Raw genomic sequence first — 19,094 nt, 5'->3', positions numbered from 1 at the left:
GCAAATGTGGTGCCTATTTTCAAAAAGGGCTCTAGGTCTTCCCCAGGTAATTATAGACCAGTAAGCTTAACATCCATCGTGGGGAAAATGTTTGAGGGGCTATTGAGGGACTATATACAGGATTATGTGACAATAAATAGCATTATAAGTGACAGCCAGCACGGTTTTACTAAGGACAGAAGTTGTCAAACTAACCTAATCTGTTTTTATGAAGAGGTGAGCAGAAGTCTAGACAGAGGGGCCGCTGTGGATTTAGTGTTTTTGGACTTTGCAAAGGCATTTGACACTGTCCCCCATAGACGCCTAATGGGTAAATTAAGGACTAATAGGTTTAGAAAATATAGTTTGTAATTGGATTGAGAATTGGCTCAAGGACCGTATCCAGAGAGTTGTGGTCAATGATTCCTACTCTGAATGGTCCCCGGTAATAAGTGGTGTACCCCAGGGTTCAGCGCTGGGACCACTATTATTGAACTTATTTATTAATGATATAGAGGATGGGATTAATAGCACTATTTCTATTTTTGCAGATGACACCAAGCTATGTAATATAGTTCAGTCTATGGAAGATGTTCATGAATTGCAGGCAGATTTAAACAAACTAAGTGTTTGGGCGTCCACTTGGCAGATGAAGTTTAATGTAGCTAAATGTAAAGTTATGCATCTGGGTACCAACAACCTGCATGCATCATATGTCCTAGGGGGAGCTACACTAGCGGATTCACTTGTTGAGAAGGATCTGGGTGTACTTGTAAATCATAAACTCAATAACAGCATGCAAAGTCAATCAGCTGCTTCAAAGGCCAGCAGGATATTGTCGTGTATTAAAAGAGGCATGGACTCGCGGGACAGGGATGTAATATTACCACTTAGTGAGGCCTCATCTAGAATATGCAGTTCAGTTCTGGGCTCCAGTTCATAGAAAGGATGCCCTGGAGTTGGAAAAAATACAAAGAAGAGCAACGAAGCTAATTAGGGGCATGGAGAATTTAAGTTATGAGGAAAGATTGAAAGAATTAAACCTATTTAGCCTTGAAAAAAGACGACTAAGGGGGGACATGATTAACTTATATAAATATATTAATGGCACATACAAAAAATATGGTGAAATCTTGTTCCTTGTAAAACCCCCTCAAAAAAAAGGGGGCACTCCCTCCGTCTGGAGAAAAAAAGGTTCAACTTGCAGAGGCGACAAGCCTTCTTTACTGTGAGAACTGTGAATCTATGGAATAGCCTACCGCAGGAGCTGGTCACAGCAGGGACAGTAGATGGCTTTAAAAAAGGGTTAGATAATTTCCTAGAACAAAAAAATATTAGCTCCTATGTGTAGAAATTTTTCCTTCCCTTTTCCCGTCCCTTGGTTGAACTTGATGGACATGTGTCTTTTTTCAGCCGTACTAACTATGTAACTATGTAGACAGAAAATACAAAAATGCAACAGCACTGGCGGCTTATTGGTGCAAGCCCTGGGGAACAGACCCTCGTCCCGTATATACACACAGCAAAAAATAGGCAGAACTCCGTAGATCAAGTGAAAAAAGTGTGGGTACTTTATTACCCTCGGTGCCACGTTTCAGCTCCTAACACCGGAGCCTTTCTTCAGGTTATTAACACAGTGCAAAGCAATCAGTAAAGATCCCATCATTAAGTTTTTTAAAGTGCAATTCAAATGGTCTGCAGTGAAAATGTACTATTCAGGAATATACAGTAGGATACACAAACTTATTGACAGTGTAAAATCGTTTCAAACATTGTGTACAATCAATAGTTACACAAAAATTGTAAAAATATTGTTAAAGAGGCTCTGTCACCACATTATAAGTGCCCAATCTTCTACATAATGTGATTGGCGCTGTAATGTAGATTACAGCAGTGTTTTTTTTATTTAGAAACACGATACATTTTGACGGACTTATGACCTATTTTAGATTTATGCTAATTACTTTCTTAATACCCAACTGGGCGTTTTTTAGCTTTTGACCAAGTGGGCATTGTGGAGAGAAGTGTATGACGCTGACCAAGTTGGCATTGTGGAGAGAAGTGTATGACGCTGACCAATCAACGTCATACACTTCTCTCCATTCATTTACTCAGCACATAGTGATCTTGCGAGATCATGATGTGCAGTCACTTACTCACACATTAACGTTACTGAAGTGTCTTGACAGTAAATAGACATCACTTCCAGCCATGACGTGATGTCTATTCACAATCCCGACACTTCGGTAACACGAGATCACGCTTGCTGTCATTAACTCCCACACAAACGTTACCGAAGTGTCGGGATTGTGAATAGTCATCACGTCCTGGCTGGAGGTGATGTCTTTTCACTCTCAAGACGCTTCAGTAACGTTAATGTGTGAGTAAGTGACAGCACATCGTGATCTAGCAAGATCACTATGTGCAGAGTAAATGAATAGAGAGAAGTGTATGACGCTGATTGGTCAGCGTCATACACTCCTCTTTACAATGCCCACTTGGTCAAGAGTAAAAACACGTTCAGTTGGTCATTAAGAAAGTAATTAGCATAAATCTAAAAAAAGGTCATAACTCCATCAAAAGTTATTGTTTTTCTAAATAAAAAACACTGCTGTAATCTTCACTACAGCGCCGATCACATATATGGCACTTATAATGTGGTGACAGAGCCTCTTTAAATACTGAGAGGAGGGGATGGACACGTTGGTGATGTGGATAGCAGTCAGGTGTGTGCATGATTGATACATCTAAAATAAAACTAAAAGTAATCACCTCCAGGGATCCAGTAATCATTTTGGTGTCTTAGCCATTCTCCTGCATCTGCGTGTTGCGCATGCGCATAACGTCAATAGCAAGTGTGACTGTCCGCGCATGCGCCATAGCAATTTTAAATAACAGCTGCCGAACAGGGGCTACAATTAATACACGTGCACATTAGTACATACCCAGCCGTGTTGGTCATTCTACCGAAGAAAAATGCAATATAAGGAAGAATGGACCATATTAAACAGGGAAAGTCTAATGGCGGTTATATGGAGGGGAGAAAATTGTTTTCATAGCTGTAAACACATGTAAGGGTTCAGTGTAAGTACGAATAAGTAATAACGTAACGCATCTATATCAAAATATCGGCAGTGATAAGATCATACCACCCAATGGACCGCAAGACTTGCCTTGCGGTCCACCGGGTGGTATGCTCTCATCACTACCGATATTATGATATAGATGCATTACGTTATTGCTTATTCGACTATAAATACTTTTATCATTATAATAATTTTCATCTTTTTTCATTCCTTTTAGAACACTACGTCTCAAGCGTTTATCACCACAGGGGGTCCAGGAAGAGCCTCTAATGTTTTCATATATGTTATTGAATGTTCTCTGTCTGTGATAGAGGTACCATTGATTTATAATAATTTCTATGTACATACCCCAGTAGCTATGACCGTTGGTAGGGATCTATGGCTGTTTTAACTTTATTTGCTTAATATTGCTGTGCGTACAGCTTATGTGGCTTATACATGTTTTTAGGGATCTCATATTTGGGGTTACTCTGTGACTCTCATTTGAGGATGAGCGGCACACTGTTCTGTACCACAGATCAGCGATGCATCTCCTCATACCTGGTACTGTGACGATGACTCTCTATCTGAGGGCCAGCTGTCATATATCTCCTCCCACTTCATCCTGTACTTACACTGAACCCTTACATGTGTTACCAGCTTTTTTTTACAAATTTTTTTTTTCTCTTTTCCATATAACCGCCATTAGACTTTTCCTGTTTAATATGATCCATTCTTCCCTACATTGCATTTTTCTTCGGTAGAATGACCAACATGGCTGGGTATGAACTAATGCGCGTGCGCACGAGGCGTGTATTAATTTTAGTCCCTGTTTGGCCGCTGTCATTTAAAATTGCTATGGCGCATGCGCGGACAGTCACACTTGCTATTGACAACGTTATGTGCATGCACAACACGCAGGCGCAGTAGAAAGGCTGAGAAGCCAAACTGATTACTGGATCCCAGGAGGTGATTACTTTTAGTTTTATTTTAGATGTATCAATCATGCACACACCTGACTGCAATCCACATCACCAACGTGTCCATCCCCTCCCCTCAGTATTTAACGATACTTTTACAATTTTTGTGTAACTATTGATTGTACACAATGTTTGAAACGATTTTACACTGTCAATAAGTTTGTGTATCCTACTGTATATTCCTGAATAGTATATTTTCACTGCAGACCATTTGAATTGCACTTTGAAAGACTTAATGATGGGATCTTTACTGATTGCTTTGCACTGTGTTAATAACCTGTGTGTTCATTATGTCATTGCTTGAGAAAGGCTCCGGTGTTAGGAGCTGAAACGTGGCACCGAGGGTAATAAAGTACCCACACTTTTTTCACTTAATCTACGGAGTGCTGCCTATTTTTTGCTGTGTATCTATCTATCTATCTATCTATCTATCTATCTATCTATCTATCTATCTATCTATCTATCTATCTATCTATCTATCTATCTATCTATCTATCTATCTCATATCTATCTATCTATCTATCTATCTATCTATCTATCTATCTATCTATCTATCTATCTATCTATCTATCTATCTATCTATCTATCTATCTATCTATCTATCTATCTATCATCTTTCATCAATCTATTTATCTATTATCTATCTACATTTTTTTTCTTTCAGTCTAAGTTATTTTTTAACACCTGGAAGGGTCATTTTATATGTCTATTTATGGGTCAAAGGTTAGTCGTACCCTCCAGCTCTGCAGCTACTGCAATAATCCTGTTAAGATTTGGTCAGCTATACAACGCTAAATTACATAAAAATATGTTTACTCAAATTATTAATTCAGCATAAAACTCCTCGACCAGCCCAAGATTTGTTGAGCTTGTAGCTGAACAAATAAATCCAATTGCTGGTTATATTATATTCCGTTCACTAAACTAGTAGATTTACTGCCTGATTAGAACGATTAAAAATGAATTTTAAAAATAGAGTATTAAAATATGGCTCATGTAGCCCAATATGACATATGTTCAGGCTCAGACAAAGTGGTCAGGGATAGGAGATGGTCTATTGAACTTCTCACGTGTAGACCAAAATTTCCTCTTATAGTATAAAGCCCTGACACCCACTTGCTGAAAAATGATTGTTCCAGCCCACCGGGCTCACAGCATGTGGTCAAAGAGAAAGACTCTGAAAACAGTCCTGTTAACAGACCGCTACTAGGAGACTCTGAGACCACCTGCTGAAATAATGATTTCAACCCTACGCGTTTCAGTGTCACTAGTAGATGTGACACATCATCAGGGATTGTTAAATTGATTAAATGCCGGTTAGCACGATTTCTGTGCTAACATTATTTCTCCCGGCTCGTGCACGACTCTAATGGCGGCCATTTGCATTAGAGTCGTGCACGAGCCGGGAGAAATAATGTTAGCACAGAAATCGTGCTAACCGGCATTTAATCAATTTAACAATCCCTGATGATGTGTCACATCTACTAGTGACACTGAAACGCGTAGGTTTGAAATCATTATTTCAGCAAGTGGTCTCAGAGTCTCCTAGTAGCGGTCTGTTAACAGGACTGTTTTCAGAGTCTTTCTCTTTGACCACATGCTGTGAGCCCGGTGGGCTGGAACAATCATTTTTCAGCAAGTGGGTGTCAGGGCTTTATACTATAAGAGGAGATTTTGGTCTACACGTGAGAAGTTCAATAGACCATCTCCTATCCCTGACCACTTTGTCTGAGCCTGAACATATGTCATATTTGGCTACATGAGCCATATTTTAATACTCTATTATTAAAATTCATTTTTAATCGTTCTAATCAGGCAGTAAATCTTGTAGCTGAATAAAGCCCACACAGTGCTGCGCTCAGTCCTCTCTAGGACTGGGCGCGGACATTTCATGCATCCATATGTCAATATAGGTGGGCCACTGTATAGAGAATTAGGGTGTTTTTACACAGTGCGGTTTTGCTAGGTTTTTGGCAGCGTGGCGGAAAACCGCACAAAAAAAGCATGCATTTTTCAATGCAGTTTTTAGCCGCTAGGCAAGACCGTACCGTGTAAATTCACGCTTATCATTCTGCATAAATGATCATGGCCAAAGAGTTAAAAAAGAAAATGAATCAATTTTATCTCTATTAGATCTATATGATGCATAGATTTGAGTGATAAGACATATATGTAACAGTCTATAAACTATCATGTATTACAGTCAACATGTTAAAAATACTTTGAGTCAGTTGGGTTTTATGAAACACAAAGGGTATTGTTATATTACACTTTGTATTAATAAGAATATACTCGCTATCAATTCTCAATAACCTACTACATTTATTTGCACTACACTTTCTATACGCTCGTGTTGTCGCAGCTCAACCATGGTGACTTTGCAAGTTTTAAATGCCTCCATAAAGAAGTAGAATGAAAAATAAGTTTTACATAAATGACTGGATTACCTAACTATGAAGCTATACAAAAGTGTACAAATAATGTGAAGAGGAATGTGTCAGTGTTAATAATATTCCACTTTGTGAAACTTGAGATTTATTGAACGTACTAAATACAATGCAGTAAAAAGCTAAGGACCACTTTACACCTGGAGTCAAATACTTTCAGCTTCTTTTGTCACCTTCCCTCCAGGGATTAATCTCTAAAACAGGTTGAGTCTTGAAAGATACATCTGAAATGAAGCCCTTCTTGACATAACATTACAGACTGTACTTGGCAGAACTTGTTCTAATAACCACCTAGTGAAGCAAAGTATAATATATGTTGTTAATATAGCAATGGTTTCATTTTGGGCTGCTATTATTTACCCAAGTTGAGTTAAATTCATTCAGTTTCGACTTTATATATTCAGATTAAGATCTAAGCACTCCAGTAATATTTTCTGTACCATTTTATCCACATGCCTAATACACACACATACACACGGTTGTAGATATAGTTTGTACTGCAATAGTTGAAGTGTTTGATATTGTCATTATAACAGGTTTTTTTATTTAAAAAAAATAAAAGGACACATTCACAAACACAGTTTGATGCTATTTTGTTAATTAAATTTTTCCCAAAAATATTGATTTTCTTGAAAGGAGTAAAGGTATATAGAAAAGACACTACATAAACGGCACTGTGTGAGCCTGTCTTGCATTCTTGTTTTATTCAAACCTTTCCTATCACAAACTGTCATCCAGTGACTTGTTATATCTGTAGTCCTGTTTTTCTCTGTCAAGACAAAATTCAAGGACAACACGTAAAGCGTTTTCCCATGACGGGACAACTGATGACCTATCCATAGGATAGGTCATCAGTGTATGATCGGTGTGGCAGAGCCATCTGCTTCCAGCTCCAACTACTGCATATCATTCAAAACATCGGGCGACTGGAGGCAGCCGGAAAAGCTGATCGGTGCGGTGTCCGGGTATCGGACCCACACCGATCATGTACTTATGACCTATCCTGTGTATAAGTCATCAGTTGCCCGGTCGTGGACAATCCCTTTAAAAAATATATAAAATATTCAAATATAACAAGTAAATCTAATGGTTCCATGACCTTCAATCTACCAAACAGTGGAGTGTATCACAGTATCAGTCCAGTAAATAAACATAACTAGTACTTACCTACGATGAAAATAATTAATTCCAGGACAAACATTATCTGTATTAAAAATAATATAGAAAATGTAAATGAATATAAGTCATAGAATAAGTGTAGTCTATTTTACACGTTACAAGAACATAGTGCATGAAATCTGTTACTAAACAAAAGGTTAAATCTGTGTTACGGAATAAATTATTGTAGAATATAGTTATCTTCAATTACATATAAATAAATTGCCTGATGAAAAAGCTGCATGGCCACTTTATGGCCCATCTAATCCATAGTCGCTAACATAACCCACACCACCTGTCCCAGGCTCCCCAACCTGTCCCCTTCTCTATTATTCTCCCTTTTGTATAAGTAAATACTTATGTGCAAATACTTTTGTTTTGACTATATTATAACTAGAATTTACAGTTATCCGTATGTCCATTCAATTAAGCACAATTTACATTCTGCTTATTGCATTCCATTCTCCTCTCTTAATGAAATTGACACCTAAAAATGGTTAACAAGAATGATTAACTACGTTATTTTATTATGTTTTATTTGTAGGTGACGGAGAAGACATCTTGACTAGGTTTCTGATTACGTTTTTTTATGACTAGTAATTCCCATACATTTTTGCCTATACATTTAGCACTGCCTTTTTTTCGGCTTTATGGTGAATGCTACACATTTCAATTGTCGTTTTTTTTTCTTTGTTTAATAATGCAGTTGTTTCATTGCAATATTAATTCTGTTTTTATAAAATAAATGAAACTGTTAAGGCTCTGTTCACATCTGGGTCAGAAGCTGTATTAGGGGCTTCTGTCACAGATTTTGTCATTTTTGATGGACAAAATAGAGCAGCATGAGCTTATTTTGTCCGGCAAAACGAAGGACACCATGATGAATGTAGCGTCCATGGCCGCGGGCCGTCGGGCTTACTCACCCCCCGACGCCCGCAGCCATGGATCCGTGAGCGCTGGTCCCTGTCTCCTTCCTAGGAGACGCCAGCGCTCACTTCTGCTCCGTCCTGCTGTGTCCCGTAGGGTGCGCGCGCTCGCGCATGACCTTAAAGGGCCAGCGCGCGCACAAAAGGATCGTCATCATCATCAACTGCCCTGATTTCCTGGTCTATAAGAAGGCCCCAGGCCTTCTGATCCTTGCCTGAGCATTGTTAGTCTTTCCCAGTCTGTCTCGCAAATGGTCCCTTAGTGTTTCCCCGTTCCAGTTGTTACTCGTGCCCTGTTACCCATTCCCGTATTCCGTATTGTTCTAGTTCCTGTGCCTACCAGCGTTGGAGTCGTGTCTTCTGCCACGTCCAGTGTCTTCTGCCACGTCCAGTGTCTTCTGCCACGTCCAGTGTCTTCTGCCACGTCCAGTGTCGTTTGCCACGTCCAGTGTCTTCTGCCACGTCCAGTGTCTTCTGCTACATCGGATACTGCCCGCTACATCTGGTGCCCCCCGCCGCACCAGCCTCCATCCGTGCTGAAGCCACAGCCACCGTCCGGACTATTGCAGGTACCCTAGCGTTACTGTCTGCCATTGACTTTCGCATAGACTGTGGCCTGGTCAGCTGCCTCCCCGCTACGGCGGAGTGGCCTAGTGGGTCCACATACCCTGTGTCCGTGACAATGAATTACCCAACGGAACCCATTAAAGTCAATGGGTTCCGTTAGGCGCCATTAGTTTCTGTCATTCAAAGGATCCAGCGGCTCTGATTTTTCGTTGTTCCGCTCCTATGACGGAGCAGAACAATGGAAAACCTGAACGCAGTAGTTAATAGTGCATTACAGTGCAGCACTATTATTATGTCTTCTGTGAAAATTTCATTTGCTGGTAATTTCGCAAATAACGAGTTAAAATAACATTGTTTTACAAATGCAGTCTCACTTTTACCAGGGACGTGTATGAAGGGCCTGGCTGCCGGGCTGAGTTCATTAGCTAAGCCAGCCCCTCCTCTGTCCAGCTAACAGAGCCAGGCGTCTAGTCACTTCATACACATCACCAACAAGTCTTACAACAATTGGGGAGTGCCTCACAGTTTAGGAAAGAACTGGCTTATGACATTGCAATTACAATTAACCCCTTTTACGCCGGAGCCAGTTTTTTATTTTTATTTTTTCGTATTTTCCTCCCAGCCATCTAAGAGCAATAACTTTATTTTTATTTTTTCTGTTCACATTTTTTTTGGACAAATGTTAGTTTTTAATGGCACCATTTAATATACCATATAATGTACTGAGAAACTTTAAAAAAAAAAATTGTGGGGTGGATGGAAAAAAAACCCTGCAATTCCAACATTGTTTTTGGGATTTGTTGTTACGGAATTCACCCTGTTGTAAAAATTACATGTTAACTTTATTCTGCAGGTCAATACGATTACAGAGATACCAAATTAATAGTTTTTTTTATGTTTTACTATTCTTACCAAATAAAAACGATTTGTTAAGATAAACAATTTTTTTGTGACACCATATTCTGAAACCCAGAACTTTTTTATTTTTCCATCGATGAAGTGGTGTGAGGATTTCATTCTTGCAGGATGAGCATTTTGGGGTACATATGACTTTTTGATCACTTATTATTCCCTTTTTTTTTTGTAGGAAAAGTGAACAAAAAACAGCAATTCTGGTGTTTTTATTTTACGGTGTTTATCGTGTAGGATAAATAACATTATATTGTGATAGTTTGGCTCATTACGGATGCAGCAATACCAATTTTGTTTTTCTCTAATCGTTGTTCTATTTGTAGAGGACCTGAACAGGGTATACTTACTGTATGTATTGTGCATCCTCAGCAGAGCTTAATAAGGGAACCAACATGGCAGACCTGAGGGCATGCACTAGGCCCCCATCTGGAATGACAATCTATCAGCAGCCTGTGATCGGGGGTCGATGGGATGACAATGGAATTACCTGGGGAACTACCTGGATTTCGGCATTGATTACTAATAAAATGTGGTCTGATTATTATCTAAGTCAAAATTATAGACAAACACAATCTCACTAAACTAATAACACACAAACAGTTGTACTGTTCACGTCTTTTATTGAGCACATTGAGTAAACCACCACAGTGCAGGAATAAAAAGTAAGTGAAATATAAAACCTGTAGGTCTCTATGTAATGTCTACGCCTGTAATGTTCACGCCTGCTGATATACACCATGTCTGGTGTCTGCAGGTTCATCTGTGCCGAGCCTCCATTACTGTCTGAATTAGGGATGCACAATGCATCGAAACTTCGATACTGTTTCGATACTCTGCATCCCCAAACGGTTCGATACCATTATTTCATGTATTTCGATACTTAGCTGTGCAGCCGCATAGCTAAGTGTAGTAATACATGAATGTATGAGAGTGGGGCTGCGGCTGTGTAATACAGTCATTGCCGCGCTCCTCAGTCCTGATAACCAGTGCGCGGGGTTAGGATGATGCGATGTGGCCGGTGCTGCACTAATGAGCGGCAGCACTGAAGACAAAACATGGCGGGAGCACTGCAAAACATCCCTATGTTCTGTCTTCAGTGCCTGAACCGGCGCTCATTAGTGCAGCGCCGGCCCCATCACCTCGTGCTGACCGCGCACGCACTTCCTGTCAGGAGCGGGGCAATGGCTGTATTACACAGCCCCAGCCCCGCTCTATAACGGTGAAGATCAAAGAAACCTCTAATCTCCGCCGCTATTCTCCTGAATGCTGCGATCACAGCAGACTGCAGAATTCAGGGGAAAATGAGAAGGGGGGATGTCCCTTGGATCGCGTCACAGGGAATTCCTGTGACGCGATTGAGGGACATACCATATATGGGCAGACAGCCCAGGATCCATTGACGGACCCCAGGGCTGTCCTACCATATTTCCTGTTGTTAGGGCATACTATCAGTACACAGGCTAATGTACTGGCATATAGATATATGCCAGTACATTAAAGTTTAAAAAAATAAAGTAAAAACATTAAGTAATGTTAAATAAAAAAATACACATACACCTTTTTTACAATAAACATTAAAGGAAGTCTCAATACATAAAATATACACACATTCAGTTTTGGCGCGACCGTAATAACCTGCACAGCAATTTTTTTGCATCATTTATGATGTGTACGCTGTAAAAAAAATAAAATAAAAACTGCTTTCTATCACTTGTGAGGCACGAGGTGTGATGATGAACTTAACCTCCATGTGCCTCACATTAATAGTAATTAACCCCATCATGTACCTTACATATTAACCCATTATGACTGAGAAACATGATGGGGTTAATTACTATTAATGTGAGGCACGTGGAGGTTAAATTCAGCATCACACCACGGGCCTCACATCAGAAAATGGAAGAACTTTTTTTATTATTACTGTTGGCAAAGTATCGTATTGGTATCGAAATTGCAATACTAAACAAAGTATCAGTATCGAAGTCCAAATTCTGGTATCGTGACAACCCTAGTCTGAACTATTAAAGGTACTCTTGTACTAGGACTGTTGTTTGGCCAGCTGCTACTCCGCTACGGCGGTGCGGCCTAGTGGGTCCACATACCAATGGGTCGTGACAGTATGCTCAGGCCATTGACCCCGCTGCCCAACCCAGGACCACGATGATGTCACAAGCCATGCAGTCAGACCTGCGAGACCTTCAGTTACGACAAGACAAACTCCTCCTTGCAGTGAACTCCATTGTACAGCGACTGGATGCGCAAGCTGCAGCCCTCACGCCACCTGTTCCTGTTGCTCTGGCTGTTCCTCCTACTACACCTCCTGTCAGTACCGGTGCCGACTCACGATTTTCACTGCCACTACCTCCTCGCTATGACGGAGATGCAAGTACCTGCAGGGGATTTATGAACCAGTGCCAGATCCACTTCAGTCTACATGCCAGAGCATTTCCTTCCGATGGCGCAAGGATCAATGTCATTATCTTTCTCCATACTGGCAAGGCCCTAGGATGGGCGAGTCCTATCTGGGAACATCAGGGACCAGAGACCTGTGACTTCCAGTGTTTCCTACAAATTTTTTGCACAGTATTTGAGAAACCTGGACGAGTCTTGTCAGCAGCTGCATCTCTGCTGACCATCCACCAGGGAGACATCTACGTGGGCGAGTACGCCATTCAGTTTCGCACCCCGGCGGCAGAGCTGTCCTGGAACAACGAGGCCTTGGTGGCTACGTTCAGGCAGGGACTGTCTTACGAGATTAAAGACGAACTTGCCGCTCATGATCTGCCACCTACACTGGATGACCTCATTCTTCTTGCTACCCGGATTGACATGAGGATCTGGGAGCAATCCCAAGAGGTTAGTCGGGAGAGAAAATTCCCCAGTCTGGCTCCTACCTTCCAGCAATCCCTGTTGCCCTCACCAGTTGTTCCACCAGAGGAGCCTATGCAGGTGGACTGGCTCAAATTGTCAGCCCAGGAGAAACAACGCAGACGCACTTCGGGACTTTGTCTATATTGCGGCCTCAGACGCCATGTTGTGCGTTTGTGTCCTCAGAAGCCAAAAAAACCTCAATGCCTAGGATTGGTTGGAGAGACAACCCTAGGTGGAACGGCGCTGAATAAAAAATTCTCTTCAAAACTGTCCATCCCCGTGACCATAGTGAAGAAGACACACAGTTTCTCTGCCTATCTGGACTCTGGGTCCGCCGCAAACTTCATCCAAAAAGACCTAGTGGATCTTCTCAAGTTACCCACAGTCCCTCTGGAGACGTCTTTGGCTATTGCCTCGGTGAATGGACTGCCACTGCCCGACCCGATTGTATCTAAAACCAAGCCGCTGAAGGTCCAAGTTGGAGCCCTCCATACTGAACTTATTTAATTTCTTGTTTTGCCTAAAGCCGTCAATCCTGTCCTACTGGGCCTACCTTGGCTCCGACCTCATGCCCCAGTCCTGGACTGGAATTCTGGAGAGGTTCTCTAATGGGGCTCCAAATGTCGCAACCGCTGTCTGTTACAGATCCATCCTGTCCAGCCTCCTCTGCCTCAGTCATTGGCAGGATTACCCTTAATTTCTCTCAGTTTGCAGATATCGTCAGCAAGAAGGAGGCTGAGACGCTTCCCCCACCCCGGGCTTATGACTGTCCCATTGAACTGGTTGCAAATGCGTCCTCTCCCTGTGGACGGGTATACCCTCTCTCCTTGCCAGAGGCTCAGTCTATGTCGGTTTATATCAAGGAGAATCTGGAGAGGGGTTTCATACAAAAATCCTCCTCCCCGGCCGGGGCGGGGTTCTTCTTTGTCAAGAAAAAAGACGGAACTCTTTGACCTTGAATTGACTACCGTGGTCTCAATCAAATCACGGTCAAGAACAAATATCCTTTGCCACTAATTTCTTAACTATTTAACCGCATACGAGGAGCCAAGATTTTTTCTAAACTAGGCTTGCGTGGGGCTTACAATTTCATCTGGATCCGCCAGGGTGACGAATGGAAAATGGCATTCAACACTTGAGACCGGCACTATGAATACCTGGTAATGCCCTTCGGTCTGTGTAACGCACCCGCGTTCTTCCAAGAATTTGTCAATGATATCTTCCGAGATCTCCTCTATGTCTGTATTGTGGTCTCTCTCGATGATATTCTGATTGTTTCTCCAGATTATCGGAGGCATGTTCGTCAATTTCTGCTGCGTTTAAGGGAGAATCGTCTATGCCAAGCTGAAGAAGTGCATATTTGAGTAGAATACCCTACCCTTCCTGGGCTACATCATCTCGGATCAAGGCCTCGAGATGGATCCTGAGAAGGTAAAGTCCATCCTGGAATGGCCATGACCTCAAGGCCTGAGGTCCATACAGGCTTTTTTGGGATTCGCCAACTTTTACCGACAGTTTATCCCAAACTTCTCTACACTCACCAAAAAAAGGTATGAACGCCAAGGTGTGGACTCCAGAACCAGAATCTGTATTGAACAGCCTTAAGAGTGCCTTCACGTCAGCCTCAATCCTCCATCATTCTGATGTATCTCAACAGTTTTCGTTGGAGGTGGACGCCTCCTCTGTTGGTGCAGGTGCACTGTTCCAGAGAGGTTCCAAAGGGAAGGCAGTGGTATGTGGCTATTACTTTGGCTTTGGAGGAGTGGAGACATCTACTAGAGGGCGCAGCTCATCCCATCCTGATATATACCGACCACAAGAACCTCACCTATCTCCAGTCGGCCCAATGGCTGAACCCCCCCCCCCCACGTCAAGCCAGGTGGTCGCTGTCCTTCACCCGGTTCCAATTTGTGCTCCACTACCATCCCGCTGACAAAAATGTGAGGGCCGATGCCCTGTCCAGGTCATTTGAAACAGAGGACACCGTGGAATGTCCGCAAAGTATCATTGACCCGTCCTGTATTATTCCTGTTAATCCTCTGCAAGTAAGAGACATCCCTCCGGGGAGGACTTTTGTGCGGTTGGCAGACAGGAGGAGAATCCTTCGCTGGGGGCACAGCCCCGAAATCTGATTGCCCGTCATTTCTGGTGGCTCATGCTGCACAAAGATATTGTGGACTTTGTCTCGTCCTGCGCTGTGTGTGCTTCCAACAAAGTTGCTCACTCCAAGCATGCCGGTCTGCTCCAGCCTCTGCCTGAGCCCAATGCTCCCTGGCAGCATATAGCAATGGACATTGTCACAGACCTTCCTTCCTCTGCAGGATGCAATATGGTCTGGGTGTTGGTGGACCGGTTCTCGAAGATGGCTCATTTTATCCCACTGAATGGTCTACTTTCTGCTCCTCAACTGGCTAACCTCTTCACCCAACACATCTTCGGTTTGCATGACTTGCCTCTTCATATCATGTCCGATCAAGGGTTCAGTTCACCTCTAAATTCTGGAGAGCACTCTGTAAACTCCTAGATGTGAAGTTGGACTTTTCTTCAGCTTACCGTCCCCAGTCCAATGGCCACTCGAGAAGATTAACCAAATCATGGAGAATAATCTTCGCCACTTCATCTCCATGCAGCATGATGACTGGGTACAGCTTCTTACAAGGGCCGAGTTCTCATACAACAACCACACAAGTGAGTCCACCACCTCCACATCATTCTACATTGTGTACAGCCAAAATCCACTAATCAGTCTTCCTGTTCCAGCTACATCCCAGGTACCCGCAGCTGACTCTGAATTTAGAGACTTACTACAGGTCTGGCAGCAAACCCGGTCCTCTATTCTGCAGGCAGTCGATCACATGAAGCGAAAGGCGGATACTAGGAGAAGAGAGCCGCCTGAGTATCTGCCGGGTACCAAAGTCTAGCTGTCCTCTAGAAATATCCATTTAAAGGTGCCTTTCTACAAGTTTGCTCCCAGGTTCCTCGAACCCTTTAAGATACTACAACAAATAAACCCTGTCTCCTATAAGCTTCGGCTGCCTCCTACCCTCAGAATCCCCTACTCCTTTCATGTGTCCCTCCTGAAGCCTGTGGTCCTGAACTGCTATAGTAAGACTTGTGGTCCCGCAGTGGCTCCCAGCGGTTCATCTGACGTGTTTGAGGTGAAGGAGATCCTGGATTGCAAGAGGGTAGGAGGAAAGACTTTTTATTTGGTGGATTGGAGAGGGTTTGGTCCAGAGGAGAGGTCCTGGGAGCCAGAAGAGAACCTCAATTCTAATACCCTCATTAAGTTCCTCTTTCAATCTGGCCCCAAGAAGAGGGGCGTAATAGGGGGGATACTGTAATGTCCACAGTCGCAGACCATCGTTCTTACCTGCCCCCTGACGGTTGCGGCCATGGACGAGTGAGTGCCAGGCGGCATCTCCCTCCTGAGAGACGCCGGCACTCACTTCCGCATCGCTGCACTGCTTCCCATAGGGTGCGCACGCGCTCGCGTCTGGCCTTAAAGGGCCAGTGCACACACATGAGTAAGATCTGGATTTAGTCCATGATCACCCTGGACTATAAAAAGGGCTCTGCCCTTTTTACTCATTGCCTGAGCGTTTTTGTGTTTACCCATGTTAGTCTTAGCAAATGGTCCCTTAGTGTTATCCTGTTCCTGTTGTTCCCGTGCCCTGCTACCTGTATCCTGTATCCCATGCTATATTTGTCCTGTACCTTAGACTGTTGGAGTCGTGCTATGCTCTCTGTCACACCTGCTGATATACACCACGCCTGGTGTCTGCAAGTTCATCAGTGCCGAGCCTCCATTACTGTCTGGACTATAAAAGGTATTCTTGTACTAGGACTGTTGTTTGGCCATCTGCTACTCCACTACGGCGTTTCGGCCCAGTGGATCCACATACCCACGGATCGTGACACTCTGTTTAGCAGCAATCCCCTCCACCAAACATTTCTTATAGCTACAAATAAGATTTACACAATGTTGAGGAGGAATTTTGTACCATTCCTTCCTGTAAATGTGTTTCAGTTCATCAATATTTCTGGGATACCTTGAGTGTACAGCTCTCTTCAGGTCATACCACAGCAGATAAGCCTGATAAAGGCCTAAGTCCTTGGTCGAAACGCGTAGCTTCTTGAACTATATATAGAGATATATGCTGTTTACCCACACATGTCTTTTTTATGAAATAAATCTTTTTTTATACTTTGCCTACTGAGAGGGATTTCAATTACTGGGGATTTGGCTGACTTTCAACGTGAGTGCAGGAGCGCCCTTAATAAGGAGTGATCGTTTTTCAAGTGCTTTTGAGCCACAGTGTTTCGATAGTGTTAAGGTCAGGACTCTGACTTGGCCATTCCAAAACACAAATCTTCTTCTCTTTTAACAATTCTGTAGTTGATTTACTTATGTGCCTTGGGTCATTGCCTTGTTGCATCAACCAACGTCTCTTCAGCTTAAGGCCATTGACTGCTGCCCTTATATTCTCCTGTAAAATGTTTTGATTCACCTTCGAATTAATTGTTCCCTCAATGATCGCAAGGCGTACAAAGCCCTGAGTTAGCAAATCTGTCCCAAACATAGGGTGCATTTGTGCATAGAACATTTTACAATAATTAATGTAAATCCTTCAAGGTATCCTCCCATGAAAATCATTCTTGTTCAGTGTTTTTCTAATAGTGGACACATGAACAGAGGTTTTTGCAGTGTATAAAGTCTTCAGTAGGTCTTTTGAGTCACCCTTTGGTACTTCCTGACCTCTTTCAGTATTGCCCTTTATGCACTTGTAGTGATCTTAAGAGGATGCCCACTCCCGGGGAGAGTAGCAACAGTCCTGAGTTTTCTCCATTTGTAGACAATTTTTCTAACCATGGATTGATGTACACCCAGACTTTTAGCAATGCTATTGTAGCCTTTTCTAACTTCATGCATCTTTATAACATGTCTTTTGAGGTCTTCTGAAAGTTATTTGCTTGAAGGCATGGTGAACACTAACCAAGCTTTCTCGAGAAGAACAGATTTTTCAGTAACCAGGCTTTGTACAACTTTATTTAAGAGACAAAGCACCTGTAAAACCCACACTTCCAATTTCATCTCACATTTTGACAACTATCTCTTGGAGAAATCATTAACACAGAGCTTCACTTACTTTTTGTCCCTGCACTGTGGATGTTTACTCAATGTGTTCAATCCAAGACATGAACAGTACAACTGTTTGTGTGTTATAAATTTAGTAAGATTGTGTTAGTTTTTAATTGTGACTTACGGATGTAGCCATCTTTATCTTGACTCTGATAACTTGCTGCAGCGTGATATCACACAACAAAAGCCATTAACAAGTCATTGAAAAAATCCAGATAAAGGATCTTGCCACTGGGTATTTAATGCGTTAAAAGTCCAGCTAAAGACGGCTACAATTGTAGATAACAATCAGATCACATTTTATTAGTATCTAATGCAGAAATCCAATTTTAACTGAACGCCACATGTCAGGAAGGGGTTATAATAAGGATCAGAGAAAATAAAATGAAAATTTGAATTTTCAAACTGGAGGAAAAAAAAAAGTCCCATGTGGGTTATATTTGGACTCTTTCCACTATACCACACTCCTCTTGTCGAACATGGCGCAAAAAGTTTTTAAAACACTTAAGAAATGTGATGCACAGCATTAAAAATTTGAGTAATAAATCTACTCTTTATTTTTGGGTTTTTTACTATTTTACTTAAACATTTCAATATCTATTTTATTTTTGGCTAAGAATCTTTCATTCAGGCTTAATTTCGATGTAATTCTGTAAAATGGCATAATAGGAATGACAACTTATTTTATATTGGAAACAATAGAGATGGGACAGCACCAGATGATCACCAATGTGGGTATTTACAGTTAGGCCCCATCCACACGACAGTATTTTTCATCAGTAATTACGGAGTAGTAATTACTGACAGTAATTACGGACCCATTCATTTCTATTGGCCACGGACACCTTTCAGTATTTTTACTGATGGGTGTCCGTGCTGAAAAAAATTATAGAACCTGTCCTATTCTTGTCAGTAATTACGGCAAGGACTCTCCCATAGAAGTCTATAGGAGCTTCCGTAAATACGGACGGCTACTGATGTGCATCCGTAATCCGTCCCTATTTACGGGAGCATTGCTAGGCAACATGTTGATGACATTATTTGCAACC

The 19,094-nt window shown here is 42.1% G+C and overlaps 1 protein-coding gene across 1 annotated transcript in view; it reads right to left on the bottom strand.

The window, feature by feature from the left end:
• LAMB4 (laminin subunit beta 4) overlaps positions 1-17,494 on the bottom strand; it is a 146,911-nt gene extending 129,417 nt beyond the window's left edge. The window contains exon 1 of the mRNA XM_075859410.1: positions 17,254-17,494. Coding sequence (XP_075715525.1) covers positions 17,254-17,494 — 241 coding nt within the window. The remainder of the gene's footprint in view (positions 1-17,253) is intronic.
• Positions 17,495-19,094: the final 1,600 nt, after the last annotated feature.

This window comes from Rhinoderma darwinii, chromosome 3 (genome assembly GCF_050947455.1).
Source record: "Rhinoderma darwinii isolate aRhiDar2 chromosome 3, aRhiDar2.hap1, whole genome shotgun sequence".
NCBI classification, from domain to species: domain Eukaryota; kingdom Metazoa; phylum Chordata; class Amphibia; order Anura; family Rhinodermatidae; genus Rhinoderma; species Rhinoderma darwinii.
The sequence above is the reverse complement of the archived record's forward strand: the minus strand, read 5'-3'. Positions and strand labels throughout refer to the sequence as shown.